The following is a 23,181-nucleotide window of genomic DNA, read 5'->3' as shown; positions in this document are numbered from 1 at the left end:
TCAGTTCATATATGTCTACCTGGATGACATATTGATTTTTTCGTCGTCTCTCCAGGAACATGTGCAACACGTACGACGAGTGCTTCTGCGGTTGCTAGAGAATGGGCTTTTTGTCAAGGCGGAGAAATGCGTTTTTCATGCACAGTCTGTTTCTTTTTTAGGGCACATCGTTTCGACTGAGGGTGTCCACATGGATCCTGATAAGGTTAAGGCTGTGGTGAATTGGCCATCCCCAGATTCTCGCAAGGCCCTGCAGAGATTTCTGGGGTTCGCCAATTTCTATAGGCGTTTCATTCGCAATTTCAGCCAACTAGCCGCTCCTCTGACTGCCTTGACCTCCCCTACTACTGCATTCAGGTGGTCAGACGCAGCCGAGGCTGTGTTTGCCAAAATCAAAAGCTGCTTCGTTTCAGCTCCCATTCTCGTGTCCCCTGATCGCACACGCCAGTTCATAGTGGAGGTCGATGCATCAGAGGTGGGGGTAGGAGCAGTGCTTTCCCAGCGCACACTTTCAGACGGAAAGGTTCACCCTTGCGCGTTTTTGTCTCATCGGTTATCCCCGGCGGAAAGTAATTATGACATTGGTAACAGAGAGTTATTGGCAGTCAAACTTGCATTGGAGGAATGGCATCACTGGTTAGAAGGTTCGGGTGTACCTTTTATCGTTTGGACCGACCACAAGAACCTCGAATACATAAAAACTGCCAAAAGACTTAACTCCAGGCAGGCTCGGTGGGCTTTATTTTTCGAACGTTTCGATTTTACTCTTTCATACCGTCCGGGTTCCAAAAACATCAAACCCGATGCTTTGTCTCGACTTTTTGAGCGTTCCGATCGCACTTCTACTCCCGAGCGTATTTTACCGGAGACTCTATTTATCTCCGCGCTCAGATGGGAGGTCGAATTGAAGGTTTTGACAGCCTTAGAAGGGGTAACGCCCCCGTCTCGTTGCCCACCGAACCGCTTATTTGTGCCGGAGAAGTTACGGTCCAACGTAATCCAGTGGGGTCATTGTTCCAAGGTAGCTTGTCATCCAGGGGTGAGTCGCACTAAGTTTTTAGTCAAACAACGATTCTGGTGGCCGGGTATGGCTCGTGACATTCACGATTTTGTTTTGGCTTGCTCGGTTTGTGCCACTGGTAAGACTTCTAATCGCCCTCCTGACGGGTTACTTTTACCGCTGCCAGTCCCTTTGAGACCCTGGTCACACATTGCGCTAGATTTTATTACCACCCTCCCACCCTCCCAGGGTAATACGGTGATTTTAACCGTAGTGGACCGATTCTCGAAGGCGACTCATTTCATCCCCTTGCCCAAAATACCGTCAGCCAAGGAGACAGCGGTCACTGTCGTAGACCACGTCTTCTATTTTCATGGCCTTCCAAATTTTGGAGAGAATTTTGTAAGTTGTTAGGAGCGACTGTTAGTCTGTCCTCCGGGTTTCATCCCTAGAGCAATGGTCAGACCGAGCGAGCCAACCAAGATGTGGAAAGAGTGTTACGATGTTTGGCCTCCAAGAATCCTTCGTCCTGGAGCCAACATCTCTCTATGGTGGAGTACGCACACAATTCGTTGCCAGTGTCATCTACGGGCCTATCTCCGTTTGAATGTAGTCTAGGTTACCAGCCACCTAATTTTCCCAGTCTGGAATCCGAGATTGCGGTTCCCTCCGCTCACGCCTATGTCCAGAGGTGTCACCGCACCTGGATTAGAGCTCGGGGCGCGCACCAAGGCTAAAGCCGATCGCCACCGGTCTAAGCCTCCCGTATACGTCGTCGGTCAAAAAGTGTGGCTTTCTACTCAGAACATTCCGATGCGTTCCGTCTCGAACAAGCTTGCTCCCAAATTTTTTGGCCCATTTGCTGTTGCCAAGATTATTAACCCGGTGACAGTTCGCCTTAACCTCCCTCCTGCGTACAGGAGAATTCATCCTGCGTTTCACATTTCTAAAATTAAACCAGTTTTTCGTTCACGACTTAACCCGCCAGTCCCGGTTCCCCCCCGCCTCGTCTCGTAGCAGGGGAACCCACCTATTCGGTGAATCGTATTCTGGACTCTAGGCGGAGGGGACGCGGATTTCAGTACTTGGTGGACTGGGAAGGTTACGGTCCGGAGGAGAGAAGTTGGGTACCTGCTCGGGACATACTGGATCACTCCCTTATTGATGATTACCATCAACAGGTACAGCAGGCTAGGAACGTCAGGTGACGTCCTAGGGGAGGGGGTACTGTCACGGTGGGTAAATACACTGCTCTCTCTGTGTCTTGTGTTTACTCACCTGTGATGTCATGTGCTCGTTATCCCGATTCCCTTCACCTGTGTTGATTGTCTCACTCCAGCTGCTCATCATTACAGACTCTCCATATATACTCACTCTGCTCTCTGTTCCTCGTCAGATCCTCGCTCTTTGTTTGGCCTCCGTGTCTTTCTGGTTTGTTTGTACAGCGTGTGTGGATTGTATCGTGTCGTCTTCGTGTTGGATGTTCCGGTCTCCGTTCCTGGATTATATTCCCTTCAGACCTACACCACCAACGACCACAACCACCATCACACGCTTTACCACCGTAGTCCTTCGAGCACCATTACCATCATCTGGACATTGTGTTTGCTTCATGTTCCAGTGTTTGTCTGCATCTTTAAATAAACCTGTGTTATTTTTCCTGCATCTGCTTCCAGCGTGTTCTATCGTTACACAATCCTCTAATGCCTTCACCCACCACCCATGGTTCAAAATAAACCCCTTGACTGTTAAACAATAAACATTTTCACCCAATGACTTGAAACGCTGTCATTGTATACACTTTTTAAATCCTTTATTTTGACGCTTAAAAGTGTGTGTTAGGAACAATGCTTTCTTTATGTACAAACAAACTAAAAAAAAAATCATCCTTTGCAGTCACACTAGATGCCCCTCCCACATTTTTAAACACAGGTGAGCACTGACTTGACAGACAGACAGGCTGGCAGCTTTACTACGGCATCACAGAAACACACAGTAAATGAATGGAGATTTACTAAAATCAATACTCTAATAGAGATTTATGATTTTTAAAGCATTTATTTTCTTCTCACAGCGGTGAGTAGTCACTTCTCAATGTAGTAACTTCCTGCTGGAATAAATGTGTGTGTGTGTTTGAATAAGGGTGTGTAGGGAAGCTGATTCTGTTTCAATACAGATAAAGAGTTGCATCAGACAAAAGTCATGTGACCAATGTTGAATTTGTCTTTATAGCCATTTCTCAACTTGTGTTTAATACTTTTTGTAATTATTCTAACATGATTTTTTCACAGCCGTCATTGCTTTTCACTAATATGACTTTTACATTGCAATCGAACAGCTACTAGCTTTCTGTGATGGAAAGCTGTTAAAGAAGATGCCAACCATCTCTCCTTAGTTAAACACGAGGATACTGTACAGAATAAAATCTTATATGTTGTGTTAAAAGAAAACAAACATAATGTATATTTTGTATGCTTATATAATAATATAATGTATACTTTGTAATGCACTGTAAATTGCTTCGGATTAAAGCATCTGCCAAATGCATAAATGTAAATGTAATTAATTCAACGTTATGGTGCGGTAATAAAATATTTTTAGATGTAGCTATATTTTATATTCACTTATTAAGGAATGCTTAACCATAAAATAGTGACTAATCCAGACCAATTTTGGCAGTAAATGGTGAAACTATTCAGGGAATTCAGGATATAAAGCACTGAATGAATAGACATTTTGCCTATTAAGGTAATATTAAAGTATACAAATAAACACTTGGTAGTTTAATGACCTGGCAGTGTCTTTTCATTCAACATGTTCTGCCAAGCAGCTTAAACTTGAGTCTCTGTAAGCATTTTTTGATCTAAAATCTTAAAATGGCATTGACTACTTTTTTTTTGCATTTTTTTATTACATTTAGAGAGTGCCAACCTACAAATTGCATCAGCCGCTTTTGCGTTATATTTGTGTTGCAGTCAATTCTAAGATACTTGTCTGCTTAAATTCCTGGTATTTATAAGCATAACATATGCTGGTTTCTGGTGTGCATGCTCTACAGTACCTCCCACATATTCATATTATATTTTTTACATTGTTTACAGTAAGTAAACCTTCAATTACATAGAGCTGCAGTGTAGTATTCACAACTTATTTACAGTAACTGTAAGAATTTTATGTTGGAAACACACACAGCTAATCTTTCCAACTTTAAAGCATTAAGTAATGAGGCTCTGAGTAACATTTGGTTAATGTTAATGCTTCTTTCCATTACATTTTCCACTGCTTAAAATGAGCCCCTTTACCTTTATCTTTCTGATGTGTGTGTTTGTGTGCGTCTCTGTGTTGAGGTGTATGTATGTTTCAGTCATCCGTTACACACTTTTACATGATTGTTATCTCACTACCAGTTTTTGCTGTTAGCAAGTGTGACCATATAAAATACATTTAGTGGATACTTTAGTACTAAATCATCAGATTTGACTGATGTTTGTCATATAAGCACACTAATGTTTGTTGTGGTTGAAGTTAAGTTTTGATCATTAATCCCAAAACTATCATTGTGTGTTTTAGATTGTTTATAAAGCTTGATCTTGGATACGGTCTTTAGAGGATTGTGTTGCCTAGACCAAAATGGAATTACAGAAAATGGCAAACGGTCACCATGAACTCATGAGCCCTGAAAAGATGGAGAACGGGTGAGTTTCAGATAAGCACATGTGTAAGAAGAATATCAAAATCTTACTCCAGGGTTCAATCCTATACTTTACAATTGTACAAATTTTACTGAGAATTACAGATTCGGGCTATCATGCACGTTTTTTTTAAAGGGGCACCAGTGGTAGTTATGGCTCACTTGGTGGTCTCAGTGAAAAAAGACATTACAACATAAAAAAACCACAATATGAACTTCTATGAAAAAATGAACACCTCTTTATGATAAAAGAATAAACGGGGTCACACACCGGACGCGCAGCGTCGAGTCGTGTCTGGGACAACTTGGAGGTATCGTAAACCGGAAGTGCACATTACATAGCGTGAGCTTCGTCAGATAGCGTCTACTTCAAAATGCAAAATATATGTTAGCAGCCAATGTTAATCGTTATTGATTTGGGACAAATATGATGTTATTTAACGTTAAACTATGTGAGTGGTGCTCTGTGGTGCGGCAGGGATTTGAGCAACTTCCTGAGTCATAGCTGGGCGGCGCGGACAGGCGCCATCTGTCAGCACCGGTGTGCGTATTCATAGAGAACAATGTTCAATTTTTTTAGAATGGCGCAGCGCTGAGCTGTGCGTCCGGCGTGCAAGCCCCTTAAGATGTGTTAGTGCAGTACTTATCAGTTACTGTAGCTAAGTTCAGATATGTTATTTGATAGCCAGTGAGCAGATGACCATGCAAAACACAAGCTTAAACATTCGGCTAAAAATAAAGTTTGGAGCAACATGACAATATGGGCAGATGACAATAAAATAGTTAAATGATCTACAGAGATGCATTTTTAACACTTTAATTTACCAGAAAAATTAATTTTCATCAATTTAAATAAAAATGTTATTTTTAGAAGTTTCATTTAAAGTCTTTAGACAAACACTGGTTTGTATGAGCCTGGAGCTTTCTATTGTTTAATCTGTTCTTGCCCTAAAGAGTTTAAATCAAAGAGTTGTTTGAATATATTTAGCTTATTCCACTTGGAAGGCATTTGTAGGGTTAAAAACAGTTACACTGTAAAAACACACTTTGTTTAACTTAAAAAAGTAAGTTACCTGGTTGCCTTAAAAATATAAGTTGACACAACATCATTAAATCTAATATTTTTTTAAGTTGAACTCAAAGGCAACCAGGTAACTTACTTTTTTAAGTTGAACTAACAAATCATTTGCTAAAGTGATTCAGCATCTGTGTCATTTCCTGCAGTTTCCCACAAAGAATTTCCTTTGTAGGACCGATAAAATGGAACAGATTGCAGCATGCCACCTTCAATTGCATTTTCAATAAGCTCATACTTAATGGTTTATTTGCTTATATTAAACAGATTTGAAGACTTGAAAAAAATGACAGAAGCCGATACGTTTCTTCCCAGTAATGGAAAGATACAGACAAAGTTTACAGATGTGAGTATGGTGTTAACATTTAATGAGTATCCTGTCTGAAACTGATTACAAACACAACACACCCTAATAACAGATAAGTTCAATACTGTAACAGTAAGAATAACTTCTGATTACTCCACCGTAATATCGTACATGGAGTTACATGATAATGTTATCATGGAATACTGCCATTCAAGCAGTAGACCGTAATATATATATATAAATACGTAACCCTGTCTGTAAAATCCAAGCTAATGTCTCATAATTATGAGATTAGGAGCCATCAAAGTTTGATTTCATTCACTGCATGCACTTACTCTGTCAATATTAAATATATCAAGGTTAAATTTTAACACAATATTCTTTGCATGCAGGATGATTTTATGTAAAAAAAAAAACGTAAATCAATAAAATGACTTTAGCTGGGTTTTTACAGACAGGGTCACATAGCATGTGTATAATTTCAGTGTTTGATTTGTGTTTTATAATAACTGTCTGCGTGATATAAATTCATGAGTGTCATTCATCTTTTTCCAGCTCAAAGGAAAAACATCTATGGGTATGTCTATTTTCAACCTCAGTAATGCCATAATGGGCAGTGGAATTCTGGGACTGGCGTATGCCATGGCCAACACTGGCATTATCCTGTTTGTGTAAGTAAAACTACTACATTTATCAATGCGTGCGTGTAAGAGAGAGTACTCAAAAAACCAGCATAACAGACCAAGAAATCATTTATAAAGGTGATTAAAGGTGCCACACCCTAACTGAGTGCCAAGTCCTTAATCAGGTCCATTCTTATTGCTTTCAAATTTGTTGAGTAATAAATTCAATATACATTTTCATTTCAAGTTTAAACATCAAAAACAGTGTTTTGTTTTTAACAAATTTACATTTATGGATACACTTAGAATTCATTTTTTTGTAGGGATGCAGTATGACGCAACATGACGCAGTACACACGCATTCACAAATAGCCCTGCGTTAATCTGTGCAGCTGATACTGTAAATAGACTGCTATGACCATTAACTGCCTGTTTGTCTGGCTTAACCAGCTGGTTAAAAAAGCCTTTAGTACGTTTTGTTTTGGTTTCATCTTTGACAGCTTTCGATATCATGTATTTAGGTATTTTCAGATCCCCTGACAGACACTAGACGGCAGTGTTCACCAATTTATTTGTAAGGGGGTTTTTATGGATGCCATTATGAATAGCAAGGAGGCTAATTCGTCATTAATGAGATTAAAGGTTAGATTTATCATCTCACTGACGTCTGGTGCTAATATTCCTGAGCAGCGGTATTATGTGATAAAATTTTCACTTCTGAAAGTAACATTATATGTAGACATACATACTGTACACATGTTTATTCCAGCCCGAAGTTTTAATGTTTATGATGCTGACAACCTGCAAAATTTAAAATGGAGATAATAATAAAGAAATAAGCAGTTAATAAACAAATAATTAGTACTGATGACTCACAGTACCTGAATAAGCGTGTGATCAGTTTTAACTTGACCAATCAGAATCAAGTTTTCAGAGCACCATGTAATAACCATGGTAATAACAAAGTATTAAATATAAACTACTCCGTATCAATGTTTGTTGTTGCTTTGTTCATTGCAAAATGAATTGATTTTAATCTTATGACTTTCTTTCAGAATTCTGTTGATAAGTATGGCTCTTCTTTCTGCTTACTCAATACACCTGCTTCTTAAAAGCGCAGAAGTGGTTGGTAAGAAATTGCTTCTTCTTCATTCTTCCACAAGTTAACAATTTAGGAAACATGGAGGCATTGCTAATTTTTAAACACTTTTTATGTGTTTGTTTAGGTATATGTGCATATGAACAACTTGGGAACCGTGCATTTGGTTCACCTGGGAAAGTTGCAGCAGCATGTGTAATAACATTACATAACATTGGAGGTAAAATTAAATGCATGATGATACAACCTTAAATTTCTTAAATTTAACATTCTTAAATTTGGGGGATCATTTTAAAATATTAATTAAAATGGGTTTGTATTTTTATATATTTTTGCAGTTTGCCGTTTTTTACAGTTTAAGTTTACACTGCAGAAAAATATGTGTTAATTTGTTTTACATTGTGTGTGTCATGCCATTTAAGGCGTTATTTCATGTTAAAATAAATGAAAGGGACAACACAAGTTGTGTTAAAAACAGTGATGGGAGTAACGCGTTACAATTAATTCTGTAACTGTAATTCCACCACCTTTAGCGGTAATAAACATGTAACGAAGTATTTTTTTTAAATCAAGTTACGCAATTACAATAAGTGAAATTTAAACGAGTTGGTTACTCATGTTACTCTATTTTGTGATAAATGAACACTTGCAGACAAGACATTTCTGATCTAACGTCGCAGGACCATGGAGGCGGCACAATGAATAATAACACAGAAGGTGTGTTAGTATAGGGACGACACATTTTATGTGCTAAGAATAATTAATTGTAACGCGTTACTCCCATCACTGTTTTTAACACAACTTGTGTTGTCCCTTTCATTTATTTTAACATGAAATAACGCCTTAAATGGCATGACACACACAATATGTAAGAAATTAACACATCATTTTTTGCAGTGTAGCGTTGCAATAAAACAAACAATCTCAGCACATAACATATATAGATGCACTCCAACGCTTAACATTTTCTTAATTTGATCCAACAGCAATGTCCAGTTATCTCTTCATTGTGAAGATAGAGTTACCCAATATTATTCGGGGTCTTAGTGGGACAACAGAGTGAGTATAACATTATACACAAAACATAATACTGAAGCTGATTTGCCTGAAATGTCTACTTCATCCTTATGTTTTAAGACTTTTAGACATGACATGTTGTATAACAACAAATCTGTGTTTGTTTTTGTCAGAGCGTGGTATGTTGATGGCAGAATCCTCATTATTATTGTTAGCATCGTTTTCATTCTTCCACTGGCATTGATGAAACGGCTCGGTACGTTCATTTTACATTTTTTCTTTTATTTATTCATACATAGTCATTCCAGCCTATAACATCGTCATTATTTATCTTTACACACCTGCACTGGGGAGAATGTTTAGCTGGTTATTGAAGGCTTTTTATCAAACAATCATGATTTATTAGTATTTATTTAGCATTTTTATCCAATATGAGTATATTACAACTGTCATTTGATATGAACCTACAACTTTTTGGTTACAGTCTAGATCTTTAAAGGGGACATATCATGAAAATTTGACTTTTTTCATGTTTAAATGCTATAATTGGGTCCACAGTGCTTCTCTCAATCTAGAAAATGTGAAAAAGATCAACCCAGTAACTTAGTTTTGGTAAACCATTCTCTGCAAGCATGTGAAAAAAAAAATAATTGAAATTTGGCTCCCCGTGATGTCAGAAGGGGATAATACCGCCCCTTAACCATGCCATTTAGTACAGAGATCAGCTTATTAGCGTTTTAAAGGACACACCCAAAATGGCACATTTTTGCTCACACCTACATAGTTCCAATGTTAACATGCTATAATAAATTATCTATATGATGTTTTGAGCTCAAACTTAACATAAGTACTCTGGAGACACCAAAGATTTATTTGACATCTTAAAAATCTTTTGAAATGAACCACTAAGCTACCTGTTACGGGTAAATCCAGGTAAGACAGGATGCGGATCCAAATGCAGTGAGGTTTATTTAAAAATAACAACAAACAAACAAAAACATAGCAGGTAATCCAACAAGACAGGAACACGAAAAAACACCATAACATTGAGCAACGATCGACATCAGACACTGGAAACACTAGGCTTAAATACACAGAGTAATCAGGGAAAACAAGACACACCTGGGGAACAATCATCACACAGACCAATGAACAAAAGAACTACAAAGAACTACAGACATGGATGACACAGACATGACTTCAAAATAAGAGTACAAGACAGGGTACACAGACAGAGTTCATAACACTACCCCACTCTATAATAATACATTTTCATTACATTTGTGCATTTGGCAGTGTTTAATTTAATATTCTGTATCTTATAAAATGGTGCATATTCTGGGAATCGCATTTGAGCTCCAGCAAAACAATTCATTTTTGTAGTGCCATATAACTACCTATATAATGGTATGCATGCATAAATCTCTTATGTATCACTTATAGGTTATCTGGGTTACACCAGGGGGTTCTTGCTCAGCTGTATGGTGTTCTTCCTCATAGCTGTGAGTTCATCCATTCATGCACCCACCCAGATATCCATCCATCCATCTATTTACATTATTTAAATTCCACCAATTAGTACCACCTAAAATAACTCTTTTTATTCTTTTTATCTGTTTTTTATTAGGTAATCTACAAAAAGTTTGTAGAAAACTGTTATGATGAACACCAGAACACCTCTGACACATGTGAAGCTAAACTCTATACTCTCAACTCAGAGGTGAGATTTTTCATATCAGCCACAAATCAGGTGTGAGAATTGCATGCCCTTCTTAAGTTTAACTTGAAATGCAGAGATCTAATCTGTTGATTTGTGGTTTTATTGCAGACTGCTTTTACTATTCCTATAATAGCATTTGCCTTTGTGTGCCACCCGGAGGTTTTGCCCATCTACACAGAACTCAAAAAGTAAGAAGTATTGTACACGTACAAATACCAGGATTACATAAAGATAGATATTCTTCTTATTATATATCTGTTTTGTCTCCTGTGTTACATCAGTCCAAGCAAGAAGCGCATGCAACGCGTTGCTAATGTCTCCATTTTGGCCATGTTTGTCATGTACCTGCTTACTGCCATCTTTGGCTATCTCACCTTCTATGGTAAGATAAATTTCACATATAGAAAGCTACCACTAATACTAGTATAGTATATTACCATAGTTTGGTGACTATATGGCACAACTGCAAAATGTACTTGTTCTATGTAATATCACAGTATTATTTGCAGTATTAATTGTGTTTAATAAGTGCATCTTTTATATTTGCAGGAAATGTGATGTCAGAACTTTTGGAGATGTACGGCAAAACAGACAAACTGATGCTATGCGTTCGACTGGCTGTTCTGGTGGCAGTGACACTGACCGTCCCCGTCGTCCTGTTCCCGGTACACATACATAATCAAACTGCACACATATCATCCAGTATACAAAAAAATGATATACAAACTGCATATTGAATTGTCTACATGCTTATCATGTAGGACAGGCAATTGTTGACTGATAAGTTTTTGTGTCTGCCTGTTCTTCTTCCCTTAGATCCGCCGTGCTATCCTTCAGCTCTTGTTTTCTGATAAGCCCTTCAGCTGGGTGCGTCACATCCTCATCGCCGTATGTCTGCTCTTTGCTGTCAACCTGCTTGTCATCTTCGTGCCCAACATTCGTGACATCTTCGGCTTCATTGGTGAGTTTGGATGCTGCACTATAAAATAGCTTACTTTTACTTAATTGTCATGGTTCTGCCATCTTGTCCTTTGTTTAATCTAGTCTTGTGGCAGAATCATGACAGACCCATGTTTTGTGTGGGTTCACGTGGTCTTAGTATTGATTTACTAGACCACGTGTTCCCAGTGTCTTGTCTCTTTTACCCCGCTCCCTTGTCATCCTCCTCATTATTGTTTAATTCCTGTCACCTGTTGCCCTCATTAGTTGTCCTCTATTTAAGATCCTTGTGTTTGTTGTCCTGTGCTTGTGCATTGTTCCTATATCCTGTAAGTACTCTGTCTCAAGTCCAGTCCAGTCTAGTCAAGTGTGTTATATTTAGTGTATTGTCAAGTTTAGTGTTTAATGTCATAGTCTAGTCTTGTCCAGTTTAGTGTTTATTTAGTATCTTGTTATGTTGTTTTGCCCCCTCATGGGTTTTATTTTCTGTTTTGTACACAAATAAAAGTCCTATTTGAGTTATCTGTCTGCATTTGGGTTCGTCCTTCACAAATCATAACAGAATGCACAAGCCAGTTAAGAACCCAGCGGACTGGATGTACCGTCGCTGCGCTAGGAGAGGACGCAGTTTTTCAGTTGTTCTTGAACCGGGTCCCACCTGGTACGATCCTCTTCTGTTTGGACCCGGGGTCAATTCTAGGAGGGAGCCAGCCAGTTCCGCTGGTCCCATCCCTCTGACTGTCATCCCGGAGGATCGAGCCATGGGAGGTATTGTGCTTGGCGACCCGAGTCTTCCTCCTCGGCCCCTGAGAGCTCCTCCCCACCCATGTCGCTTCGTGGAAAGCGAGAGAGGAGGGTTTCGTGGGAGTCGCCGTCCGAGGGGTCCTCTTCAGAACCTACTGCTCCCACCACAGTTCTCCCCTCACCTGCCACGGCGTCAGCGCCACGCCCGAGAAGGAAGAAGAAGAGGAGGGGGTTGACTTCTCAGCCTCCGCTGCAGCCCCTGCCGTCTGCGCAGCCTCCGCTGCAGCCCCTGCCGTCTGCGCAGCCACCGCTGCAGCCCCTGCCGTCTGCGCAGCCACCGCTGCAGCCCCTGCCGTCTGCGCAGCCACCGCTGCAGCCCCTGCCGTCTGCGCAGCCACCGCTGCAGCCCCTGCCGTCTGCGCAGCCACCGCTGCAGCCCCTGCCGTCTGCGCAGCCACCGCTGCAGCCCCTGCCGTCTGCGCAGCCACCGCTGCAGCCCCTGCCGTCTGCGCAGCCACCGCTGCAGCCCCTGCCGTCTGCGCAGCCAATCACAGCGCCCCCTGTCACGGCGGCTGTCTCGTCTCCGCTGCCGGCCGCAGCGCCCCCTGTCACGGACCCTGTCTCGTCTGCGCTGCCGGACGCAGCGCCCCCTGTCACGGACCCTGTCTCGTCTGCGCTGCCGGACGCAGCGCCCCCTGTCACGGACCCTGTCTCGTCTGCGCTGCCGGACGCAGCGCCCCCTGTCACGGACCCTGTCTCGTCTGCGCTGCCGGACGCAGCGCCCCCTGTCACGGACCCTGTCTCGTCTGCGCTGCCGGACGCAGCGCCCCCTGTCACGGACCCTGTCTCGTCTCCGCTGCCGGACGCAGCGCCCCCTGTCTCGTCTCCGCTGCCGGACGCAGCGCCCCCTGTCTCGTCTCCGCTGCCGGACGCAGCGCCCCCTGTCACGGACTCTGTCTCGTCTCCGCTGCCGGACGCAGCGCCCTCTGTCTCGTCTCCGCTGCCGGACGCAGCGCCCCCTGTCTCGTCTCCTGTCTCGTCACCGCTGCCAGCCACAGCGCCCCCTGTCTCACCTGCTCCTTCTATTGCTTCGTCCCCAGCACAGTCATCCTGTTCATCTGCCTGGTCCCCAGCCACTGTCTCCATGTCCTCCCTGAACTCTCTCCCCTACCCTGTGAGTCCTGGCTTGCCCCCGTCTTCTCCTTTGTCTACCCCTACCATGCCCTGGAACCCTGCCTTGCCTCCATTTGTTCCCCTTACCCAGTCTGTATCCCCTACCAAGCCTGTTGCCTCCAAGAGCCCCACCAAGCCTGCCTGGACTCCTCGTCCTAAGCCCTCCACTACCCCTGAACCCAAGACCCCTTGCCCACCCAGCTCCACCCTACCTGGACTTCCTCACCTGAACACTGTTTTGCCTCCGACCCCCCTCCCTTGTTTGTTGTTTTTATTATGTCACCCCAACCCTCTTGTATTGTATTCTTGTCTGCCGTTGATATTATTTGTCATGTTTTCTTGGTGTCTGTCTATCTGTCAGTCTGTCTTGTCCCGTGTCTAGTGTTCCCCTGGGGAGCGTCTGGTAGCCGCTCCTTTAGGGGGGGATTCTGTCATGGTTCTGCCATCTTGTCCTTTGTTTAATCTAGTCTTGTGGCAGAATCATGACAGACCCATGTTTTGTGTGGGTTCACGTGGTCTTACCGTGTGTCTCAATTCGTTCCCTAGCTCCCGAGGTCGTGAATCAGTATATCGTGTACACAGGTTCGGGCACTGGTAAGGACCCTAGCTCACTTCACATTGGGACGATGTTCACTTATTTTTCTGTCACGGCTGCTTAAGCGCGTTGTAATCACTCACAGCTGTTACTCATCAACAACCGGCAAAACCAACATCTTTCTGACTTAATTTTAAAAACAGTACATTGTGAAAAATGCTGTCATTATTCTCTTACATATCTGTGCATAAAATTGGAGGCATATAATTACATTTTAAATGTAATAAATATATTTACAATTTTAAATATTATTCTTTTAAATATTGAGTAGATTGTGGTCCCTTACTGTGTAGCAATGTGTGTTTATATTTAGTAGTAAAACAAACGTTTGTCTTTACAAAAGTTCTGTAACATTTCATAAAGTTTATTGAGTTGGATCACGTGATGTTCGGTTGGCGAGCTTCAGAAAAGGTCACGTGATTTCCAGTTAGGGAACATGGGGATCATCGATGCTCACTGGTTTTTGCGTTGCATTGTGGGAATTTTTAGGGAACGAACGTTCCAGTGCACTGAACGGATTTTGCGATTGAGACAGCCCTTAAAATGGCCGACTCCCTGATCAGTGCCCTGACTACTGAACAAGGGAGCTGATTGAGACACACGGTCAGTATTGATTTACTAGACCACGTGTTCCCAGTGTCTTGTCTCTTTTACCCCGCTCCCTTGTCATCCTCCTCATTATTGTTTAATTCCTGTCACCTGTTGCCCTCATTAGTTGTCCTCTATTTAAGATCCTTGTGTTTGTTGTCCTGTGCTTGTGCATTGTTCCTATATCCTGTAAGTACTCTGTCTCAAGTCCAGTCCAGTCTAGTCAAGTGTGTTATATTTAGTGTATTGTCAAGTTTAGTGTTTAATGTCATAGTCTAGTCTTGTCCAGTTTAGTGTTTATTTAGTATCTTGTTTTATCGTGGGTTTTATTTTCTGTTTTGTACACAAATAAAAGTCCTATTTGAGTTATCTGTCTGCATTTGGGTTCGTCCTTCACAAATCATAACACTTAATATGCATTTTACTTAAATTTTGTGTGTTATTTAGGTGCCACATCAGCTCCCAGTCTCATTTTTATTTTGCCGGGAATATTCTACCTCCGCATCGTTCCTGAAGAACAGCAGCCTTTGAAATCGCGACCAAAGATTCAGGTGACAACTAGATTTGTTTACATTTACATTTATGTATTTGGCAGACCTTACAGTATAAAAGGTTCAAAATGATCAGTTTGATCTATAGCATACAAGAACTCACTTCGTGTCTTGTTTTCCAGGCCGCTGTGTTTGTGTCGCTGGGTTTTATCTTCATGATAATGAGCATCACCTTCATCATAGTGGAGTGGGTGACAGGAAAAAAGACCACAGGTGGCCACTGACAGACAGAGTAACATATAAAGACCACATTTTAATACCACCTGAACCCTCAATACACACCATTTTTTTGAGTGTAACAAGATCTATGTATGGGTACTTGGTACACTCATCAAAATGACACTTACTAAAAGAGTTTTACAGTATGCACCAGCAGTGTTTAACACAAGTTTTATGTATTGTGGCATCGCCAAATGCCAACTTTTTTGTAGTTTTTGTAATCATTCAAAAATAAACTTTCAGTTTAGAGGTGGAGAATGTAATGTTTGGATACAAATTCTCTAGTAATCAAAAAAAAAAATTTAGCATATGTTGAGATTGTGTGTAATTTTGTATTCTAATTGGAAATATGTTTTTAACACCTTGAAAATTTAGTAAACTTAAATTAGGTGTAGGTGTTATACAGTAGGTTTACATGATGTTGTTTTTAACATTATTGACTTTAAATTCTGCTTCAGGATTTTTTTGACGAAACAGTAATAAATTCTGGATAGCACATCGGGTAAAGGTCACTACAAAATGGTCATAGTATCGGTTTCTTCTCTTCAATATCTGCAAGTTTGTATCTACCCAGACTTAATAATGGTTCTTGTTGGACTTTACATTTTTGAAGCGTATGGTTGTTTTGTATAGCAATTGATGTACATATTGTGATATGGTAAGAAAACTTTTAAATAATTACAAGTGTTGTACAAAGTTTGTCATTTTATGTATTTACTGTATTATACATTCTTTTTCTGCTACCACTGGAACCGAATGCAAAGGAAAAATGAAACCTACTGAAGTGAAACTTGTGGGAAGATTTCATAATTCCCCTAAGATAAAGTGCCTGAGGTTAAAAGAGAAAAATATTCCAGCATTTCGTGTGGATGTATGTTCAGAAATACATGTACATTGTTCTTTGTTGAAAGATTAATAAAAGTTTTAAAATGACTTTGATCTCATCCTTCATTATAATTCTGTGCAAAAAATCCTACTACTAGCCAGCAGATAAATCCATGTATTTATACATACAGTGTTATGAGTGTTATTTTTGGGACAACACACTATGAGGTGGTTTCCCGGACAGGCTTATCCTAGTCTCAGACTAAAATGCATGTGTGAGCTGTCCTAATTTAAAACACCTTGTAATGACATGTCTTTACATATATCAGTGCCATTGTTTTGTCTCAAGATGCACAACAGTGTTGTTTTGTACAGTTTGTTTTTAAAAACTACTTAAATATCTTAATATAACTCAGGCCTGGATTAATCCAAACCCTGTCCGGGAAACTGCCCCTATATGTGTTGTCCTAAACTGGACAAATCTTTGTGTTATTGTTGGAAAAACACATTTTACTTTTAACACAACTTGTGTTGTCACTAAAATGGCACATGGGTCATTCTACAGAAAAGGTGGAATTCGGGTGATGGAAATCTGCTTAAATGAACTTCTTTCAAAACACCCAAAACTTCTATAATAGCATTAATTAACTTGTCAAATCTATGAATCCGCAAAACTGGGAGCTTAATCTATGTTTAACTTTTAATACATTTAAATAAAGAATCCATGACGTTGTATCTTCAATACCTGACAAAATGAGAATATAATAATAGATAATGAATATGATAAAACTTATAAACTTAAACATTTTTCCATCTTGTTTTGTTTGTATGCTTTTATGTTGGTCAGTTAAAGGAATACACTGTAAAAAATAATATGCCCCATCTACTCAATAAAATTGTGGCAACAGATTACAAGCAATATCATTAATTACATTCAACAAATCAAAATTGATTTAGATTTACTCTATAAACTCCTTAATATTTACATATTCAAAAAGCCAAACTGCAATTTGCAATTAAAATTTTTATTAAAATTTAAACAAAAATATTGTGTATACTAGACAAAGATCTAGCACTATACAATAAAAAATATTATGCCATATCTACTCAATAAAAGTGTGGCAACAGATTACAAGCAATATCATTAATTAAATTCCACAAATAAAAATTGTGTTAGAATCACTACATAAACTCCTTAATAGTAACCCATTCAAAAAGGTAATCTGCAATTTGCAATTAGAAATTAATTTAAATTTAAACAAAATATTGGGTATACAGGACAAAGACCTAGCACTATACAATAAATTCTATTCAATTATACTATTTTAATTTAACATCATCCATTAATATTTTTATTAGTAATGAGTATTATATCTGATTTCAGAATGACAGACAAAGATGAATCAATTCTTATTTTATTGCAGTCAAAAGAACAGGAAAGCATCTCATTTTAATGATGTATTTGTAACAGTGTAAACTTCAAAAAGTATTTTACAGTCTTTAAAGAAAACTGTCCACATTTCCCGACGAAAGGTTCCATGTTTGTGTTCTGTTACATTGATTCACACCCAGAAAATCAGACAGCAGTTTAGACTTACTGTACTGTAATCAGTTCATAAACTTTGAAGAATCCAGCTCCAAGAAAAGTTTCTGAAACACCTGAAAAGATGCCTGGGATACTGGAGATTCAATGCATAGATCCAATCCAATCCATTGAGGATAAAACATGCCCTGTGAACACCTTAAAGGCCTCAATAACAATTCCAGCATCCTTTGGGCTGCCACTCCTAGAAGATCCATTCTTTACAATTACAGCCATCACAAGCTGCTCAAGTCCCGCCTCTTCATCTTTATCCTGCAACATTAAACAGCAATTCTGTCTTAAAACCTTTATAAATGTATACAGCTTTAATATTGAAATAATCCACACATTAAACTTGTATATTAAAATGTTTTAAAGAAAACTGGAAGATATGTGCAATGGAGTTCATCTGAGTTTGTGGCTTATTAGGTATGTTTGAAATGTGCAATAATATTGAAAACTGATAAAAAAATTCTCATTGGAATTACAAATAATATCAAAAAATGTTTGAAAAGATATATAATCTATATTTATAATTAGGTCAAATCTTTTCCCTACATTTTTTTCTGTCACACGACAGTCACATATTTATTTGTTAGCCAAGTTACTCACATGTGTATATGCACACACATACACTATAAACACAATATAATATGTACAATATATTCATTTAATAATATTCCTCACCTTTTGTTGTGAATAAAGTTCTCCCTCAGCAATGTTTCACGTTGCCTGCAGGAAGCTGCAGTACGTTACAGGCCTTCATGAACACACAATTTAGATAATAGGTCGCGAAATTAATAATAATAATAAAATGTTCAATTTACATTATGTAGAAAGCTTAAACATTTTAAAAAGACAACTTATACATTTAATATCTTACTCACCTTTTGTGGAATTAAATGAATAATGTTATATTTCCCCTCAGTAATGATACTATACTCGCGGAAAAATTCAACACAGGGCGTCGCAATTGAGCACACAATTAATTTACAGCGAAGAATAGTTTTATATTACCAATTTATTCGAATACTTTGTGGATATAGTTAACACAAAACTAAATAAACCGAAAAAGACCGCAGTAAAGTCACATTTATTTTTATAACACAAACCAAGCGAGCGAGCGAGCAGAATTTGTCATAATAGATACGTACATGATACATATCTATGAGAGTTAGTGATAAGAGAACCCACCCATTCAGAGGAACAGTATGATTGGTCAGTTTTTCTGTCACTCAAAATGAGTGGCATCTGGACCACCAATCGCAGCATGCGAATCGACGAATGCATCCTAGATATGCGACCTCCTGGGTCCTAAAGCTGAAGTTACGTACAAACCCAGTTCATATTAATCCTTATTGTAATTAATATTTACAAATACAAACAAATTATACAAAGAAACCCTGCTTATAAACTTATAAGATTAAAGATTGCCCGTTAAATTTACCCGAAATGAATTTTATCCACAGTTTAAACACTACATTGACGTCACAGCCAGCGGAGATTTTCAGAGACTGGCCGAGGTGAGGCGACGTTGACCGGTATATTTACGCGCGGAGCGCCGGCTGATTATCTGGAGCTCCCATCGCCACAAAACTCGAAGGAAATGTTTAAATAGGCGATATCTTTATGAACCTACTGCAGATTCTTGTTTAAAAAACATACATTCTCGACTGAAATGCTTTCAAAACTTTGAATGTTGGCACAATAACAGAAATATTTCCTAAATCCGTCTGCTCAGCGCTCACGACCTGCAATACAACCCGGAATGGTTTTTGATTTAAAACAGCTGATTAATATTACGTTGGATTTATTCAGTATTCGCTACATGCGCAGATACACAATAAGAATAGCTAAATCCTTCACAAAAACAATAAGTTGTTTTTATTCCAGTCATTTTTAAAGAATTTTAACACAAAAAAAATAACAAACTACATGAAATTAATTTTATTAAATAAAGTTTACATATTAAATTTCATAAAATCTACAAGCCTGCAGAATGACTTTTTACAGTGTAGTGCTTAGGAAGTACTCATTAGAGAAGACGGTAACATCAATGACAGTAACACTAATGATGGTAACACTAATGAAAATTCACAGAAAAAACAAACATTTTAACAAAATAGCTGCCATTAGCCATGTGCTATTTCATCAGATATGTAACAATCACATACTTATTCAGTATAATGTATTTTTATGTAAAGATCTTAACACTCCCAGCTATAAAAAAAGAGTAACACCAATGACATAAACTTGGGGGACAAATATTTATTTGATATTATTCATATTAATAGTGTATTTTTACCATTTCAGTGTTGTAGTAAATTCAAATTCAAAAGAAAATTACATAAATAAACTCTCTCATAATGTTAAGGACAGTCTATATTTATATATCATTATGGGATTATTGGGTCAAATTAAATGATTAAGATGTCTGCAAAAGCAAGGGACAAGCATTTCCACCTTTTTTGTAGAATGACCCACATAATGTTTTAAATAAACTGCAGAAATTATTTTCTTACTTAGTATTTTTGTCTTGATTTATGTACAAATATCCAACAATTCTTAAATTAAGATGCATTGTGCACAAAATGACCTAAGAAAATAAGTTTAGTTTAAAACAAAAAATATCAAATTTAAGTGAATCTGTGCATAAAACAAGCAGAAAAAAAAATCTGCCAATGGGGTAAGCAAAAACATCTTGAACTATTTTCTTAAACAATTAAAACAATAACATTATTTTGCTTGTTTTATGCACAAATGCACTTAAATGTGATATTTTCTGTCTAAAAACTAGACTTATTTTGTTAGGTCATTTTGCTTATCAAGAAACTGCATCTTGACTTAAGTTTACATTTTTAGATGTTTGTACTAAAAACAAGACAAAAATACTAAAAAAAAAAGTCGTTTTTTGCAGTGCAGCATAACAAAAAATGTGTGAACTAACACATCGTTTCAAAGTTATAATGTCTTTGAAACAGGTCTGTGTAAAATGTGCACGCATGTGCACGCAAGTATTTTTGTTTTGTTTTCAGTAGAAATATCAAAAAATTCTTAAATCAAGATGCATTTTTTGAGGAGCAAAATGACCTAAGAAAAAATCGAGTTTTTAGACCAAAAAAATTTAATTTAAGTCAATTTGTGCTTAAAAAAACAAGCAAAAATATCTGCCAATGGGGTGAGAAAAAAATCTTGAAATAAGTTTACTTTTTTCCTAAATATTTTAATCTTACCCCATTGGCAAATATTTTTGCTTAAGCACAAATTGAATTAAATTGAATTAAATTGTAGATTTTTGGTCTAAAAACTATAGATTTTGTTCTTTTTTTATATTTCTACTGGAAACAAGACCAAAATAGTAAGAAAGTCATTTTTTGCAGTGTACAAGGTACTGTAAGTCACAGGTATTACGATTTCTTTAAAGGTGGCGTTCTTTCTGATCCCATTTTTTAAACCCTAGTTAGTGTGTAATGTTGCTATAATAGTATAAGTAATACCTGTGAAATGATAAAACTGAAAGTTGCTAGGCGATATATTTTCGGCCGGTTTGGACTACAGCCATCTTCTTCCTGCTTTGATGACGTCACTAAAACAGTTTTTTGACTAAACTCCACCCACAGGAATATGTCAGTCGCAAGCTAAGCTAACGGCAAGCTAAGCTGCTGTCGAATCACAACACACTAAACCAGGGGTGTCAAACATACGGCCCGCGGGCCGCATACGGCCCACAAAGGTGTCCAATCCGGCCCGCGTGATGATTTATTAAATATGAAATACATATTTTAAAAACCCTTTCAGGCGGGTGTCTAGTTCGTTTTTAATATGAGAGACTTGCGGAAAGCAGCAAAACGCGGAACATAGACTATAAACACGGTGCCCAAAAATCTTGCTGTTGTATTGTTACTGCTCCGCTAAAGATCCACTTATTCCGGTGATCCACTTCGTGTTTTCCCGACCGCTCCGCAGCATCTCTGTGTCCACTCTCTGCCTGGAGAGCGAAGTCGACAGTTTCCGAAGTTCGTTCCATTAACAGGTAGATTAATTACATTAAATCAGTTGTTAAACAACAGAATTAGTAATTTGGAAGTTTGTTTATGTATTTCTTCCGGTAATGATTTGCTGTCTGTGTTTTAAAAGTGCTAACAAGTGCTAGCAAGCAAATAACAACAAAATAGCCACATTCTTATTAACGTTACAATACATGTCTAATCGATTTAATGTTCCCGATCAGATCTAAGTTAATATAAACACTAAATTTGCTGTTGTTGGCACACTTTGTAGACAAAAAATACAAAAAACACCAATGCCTTCACAAAATAACGACAGAGAACGGAAAGAGAGGCTGCTAAAGGCAGTTCAACATTGCAAACATGGATTCAAAGCTCCATCAAGCCAGCAGGTAAATCATATTGAATATTTAGCAGATTGTCACACTTTAATTCTTGTTATTATATTTCCCATTATAATCACATGCTAGTAATATAACACATCATAATATTTTATTAAAACCATAATAATAGTACCAACCCCTTTAGTGCCCTTTTTGGTTTGGGCCACTGCCCCATCTAGCATTTTCATTTTCTAAATGACTGTTCTCATTACAAAGAAAAGTGAATGGTTTATAAATAATTTTGGCATTAAGGAATAATGCAAAAGAAGTTAAATTAAGGCTTTTCAACCTAAGGCCAGTGGATTTTGTACAGATGTAAATTTGTGTGTATAATATGTACAGTATGAGTGTGACCTTATGAAATGTAGTTTTCACAGAGCTGTGTGTTTCTCTGGTTTTCTTGCTGAACAAACAAATTAATTGGTTTGTTTAGTTAATATTAACACAATTATCAGCACACTAAAGTTAAAAAAAAAAATCCGGCCCTCACATCATGGCGTTATTTACCATCCGGCCCTCAGCCTAAAATGAGTTTGACACCCCTGCACTAAACAAACTACACAATCAGAACTCGTAACGTATTTCTGAAGGAGGGACTTCACAGAACAAGGAAGACATCAGCCCGTTTTGAGGACAGTGGAAGCGCTATACAGATAAGTAAATTGTGTGAAAAATACTGTTTTTTTACACATGAAACTCATGGATTAAAGTTCTCCGTCGTAGCGACGGATTTCCGTCGATTGCAGCGAGTCTACGACGGATTTCCGTCAGTGGCAAAATTATTAAAATATCTTTTCAAAAAGACGCCGTGTATTCACCTTGTTAAGTGGAATGTGATCAAAGCCTGGAGTGGAGCCAAATCACGTTCCTCTCTCCACTGTAAGCGTTCTAATCACTACACACTAGATCCACTCCGGGTTTTCTGGCTGTATCTCACGTTAAACTGAAGTAACTTTATTTCTGCTAGCATGGACATACTTGTAATGCAGAAAGGACCCGATGTTTTGGACATCGATAAAGGTGTATAAGACCAATGGAGATTA

At 38.5% G+C, this 23,181-nt stretch overlaps 1 protein-coding gene and 1 long non-coding RNA gene across 8 annotated transcripts in view; one reads left to right on the top strand and one right to left on the bottom strand.

The window, feature by feature from the left end:
• The window catches only part of LOC129437389 (sodium-coupled neutral amino acid transporter 3-like), a 108,085-nt gene extending 91,811 nt beyond the window's left edge, over positions 1–16,274 (top strand). For 6 of the 7 annotated variants that reach the window (XM_073867839.1, XM_073867836.1, XM_073867840.1 and 3 more), the window contains exons 7-16: positions 8,782–8,854; positions 8,986–9,068; positions 10,256–10,314; positions 10,440–10,532; positions 10,641–10,720; positions 10,814–10,914; positions 11,082–11,197; positions 11,349–11,493; positions 15,019–15,122; positions 15,245–16,274. In XM_073867839.1, coding sequence (XP_073723940.1) covers positions 8,782–8,854; positions 8,986–9,068; positions 10,256–10,314; positions 10,440–10,532; positions 10,641–10,720; positions 10,814–10,914; positions 11,082–11,197; positions 11,349–11,493; positions 15,019–15,122; positions 15,245–15,346 — 956 coding nt within the window. In that variant the 3' untranslated portion in view covers positions 15,347–16,274. Of the gene's footprint in view, positions 1–4,570; positions 4,696–6,033; positions 6,113–6,628; positions 6,745–7,751; positions 7,826–7,922; positions 8,016–8,781; positions 8,855–8,985; positions 9,069–10,255; positions 10,315–10,439; positions 10,533–10,640; positions 10,721–10,813; positions 10,915–11,081; positions 11,198–11,348; positions 11,494–15,018; positions 15,123–15,244 lie in introns of all 7 variants that reach the window. The other variant, XM_073867834.1, reaches the window with a different exon arrangement.
• Positions 16,275–17,175: 901 nt separating this feature from the next.
• Positions 17,176–19,162, bottom strand: LOC129436560 (uncharacterized). Its single transcript, XR_012369674.1, has 2 exons — positions 18,436–19,162; positions 17,176–18,021 (listed from the first exon to the last, which is right to left on the bottom strand). It is a non-coding gene; the product is annotated as an uncharacterized lncRNA (long non-coding RNA).
• Positions 19,163–23,181: the final 4,019 nt, after the last annotated feature.

This window comes from Misgurnus anguillicaudatus, chromosome 5, assembly GCF_027580225.2.
Source record: "Misgurnus anguillicaudatus chromosome 5, ASM2758022v2, whole genome shotgun sequence".
NCBI lineage: Eukaryota > Metazoa > Chordata > Actinopteri > Cypriniformes > Cobitidae > Misgurnus > Misgurnus anguillicaudatus.
The sequence above is the reverse complement of the archived record's forward strand: the minus strand, read 5'-3'. Positions and strand labels throughout refer to the sequence as shown.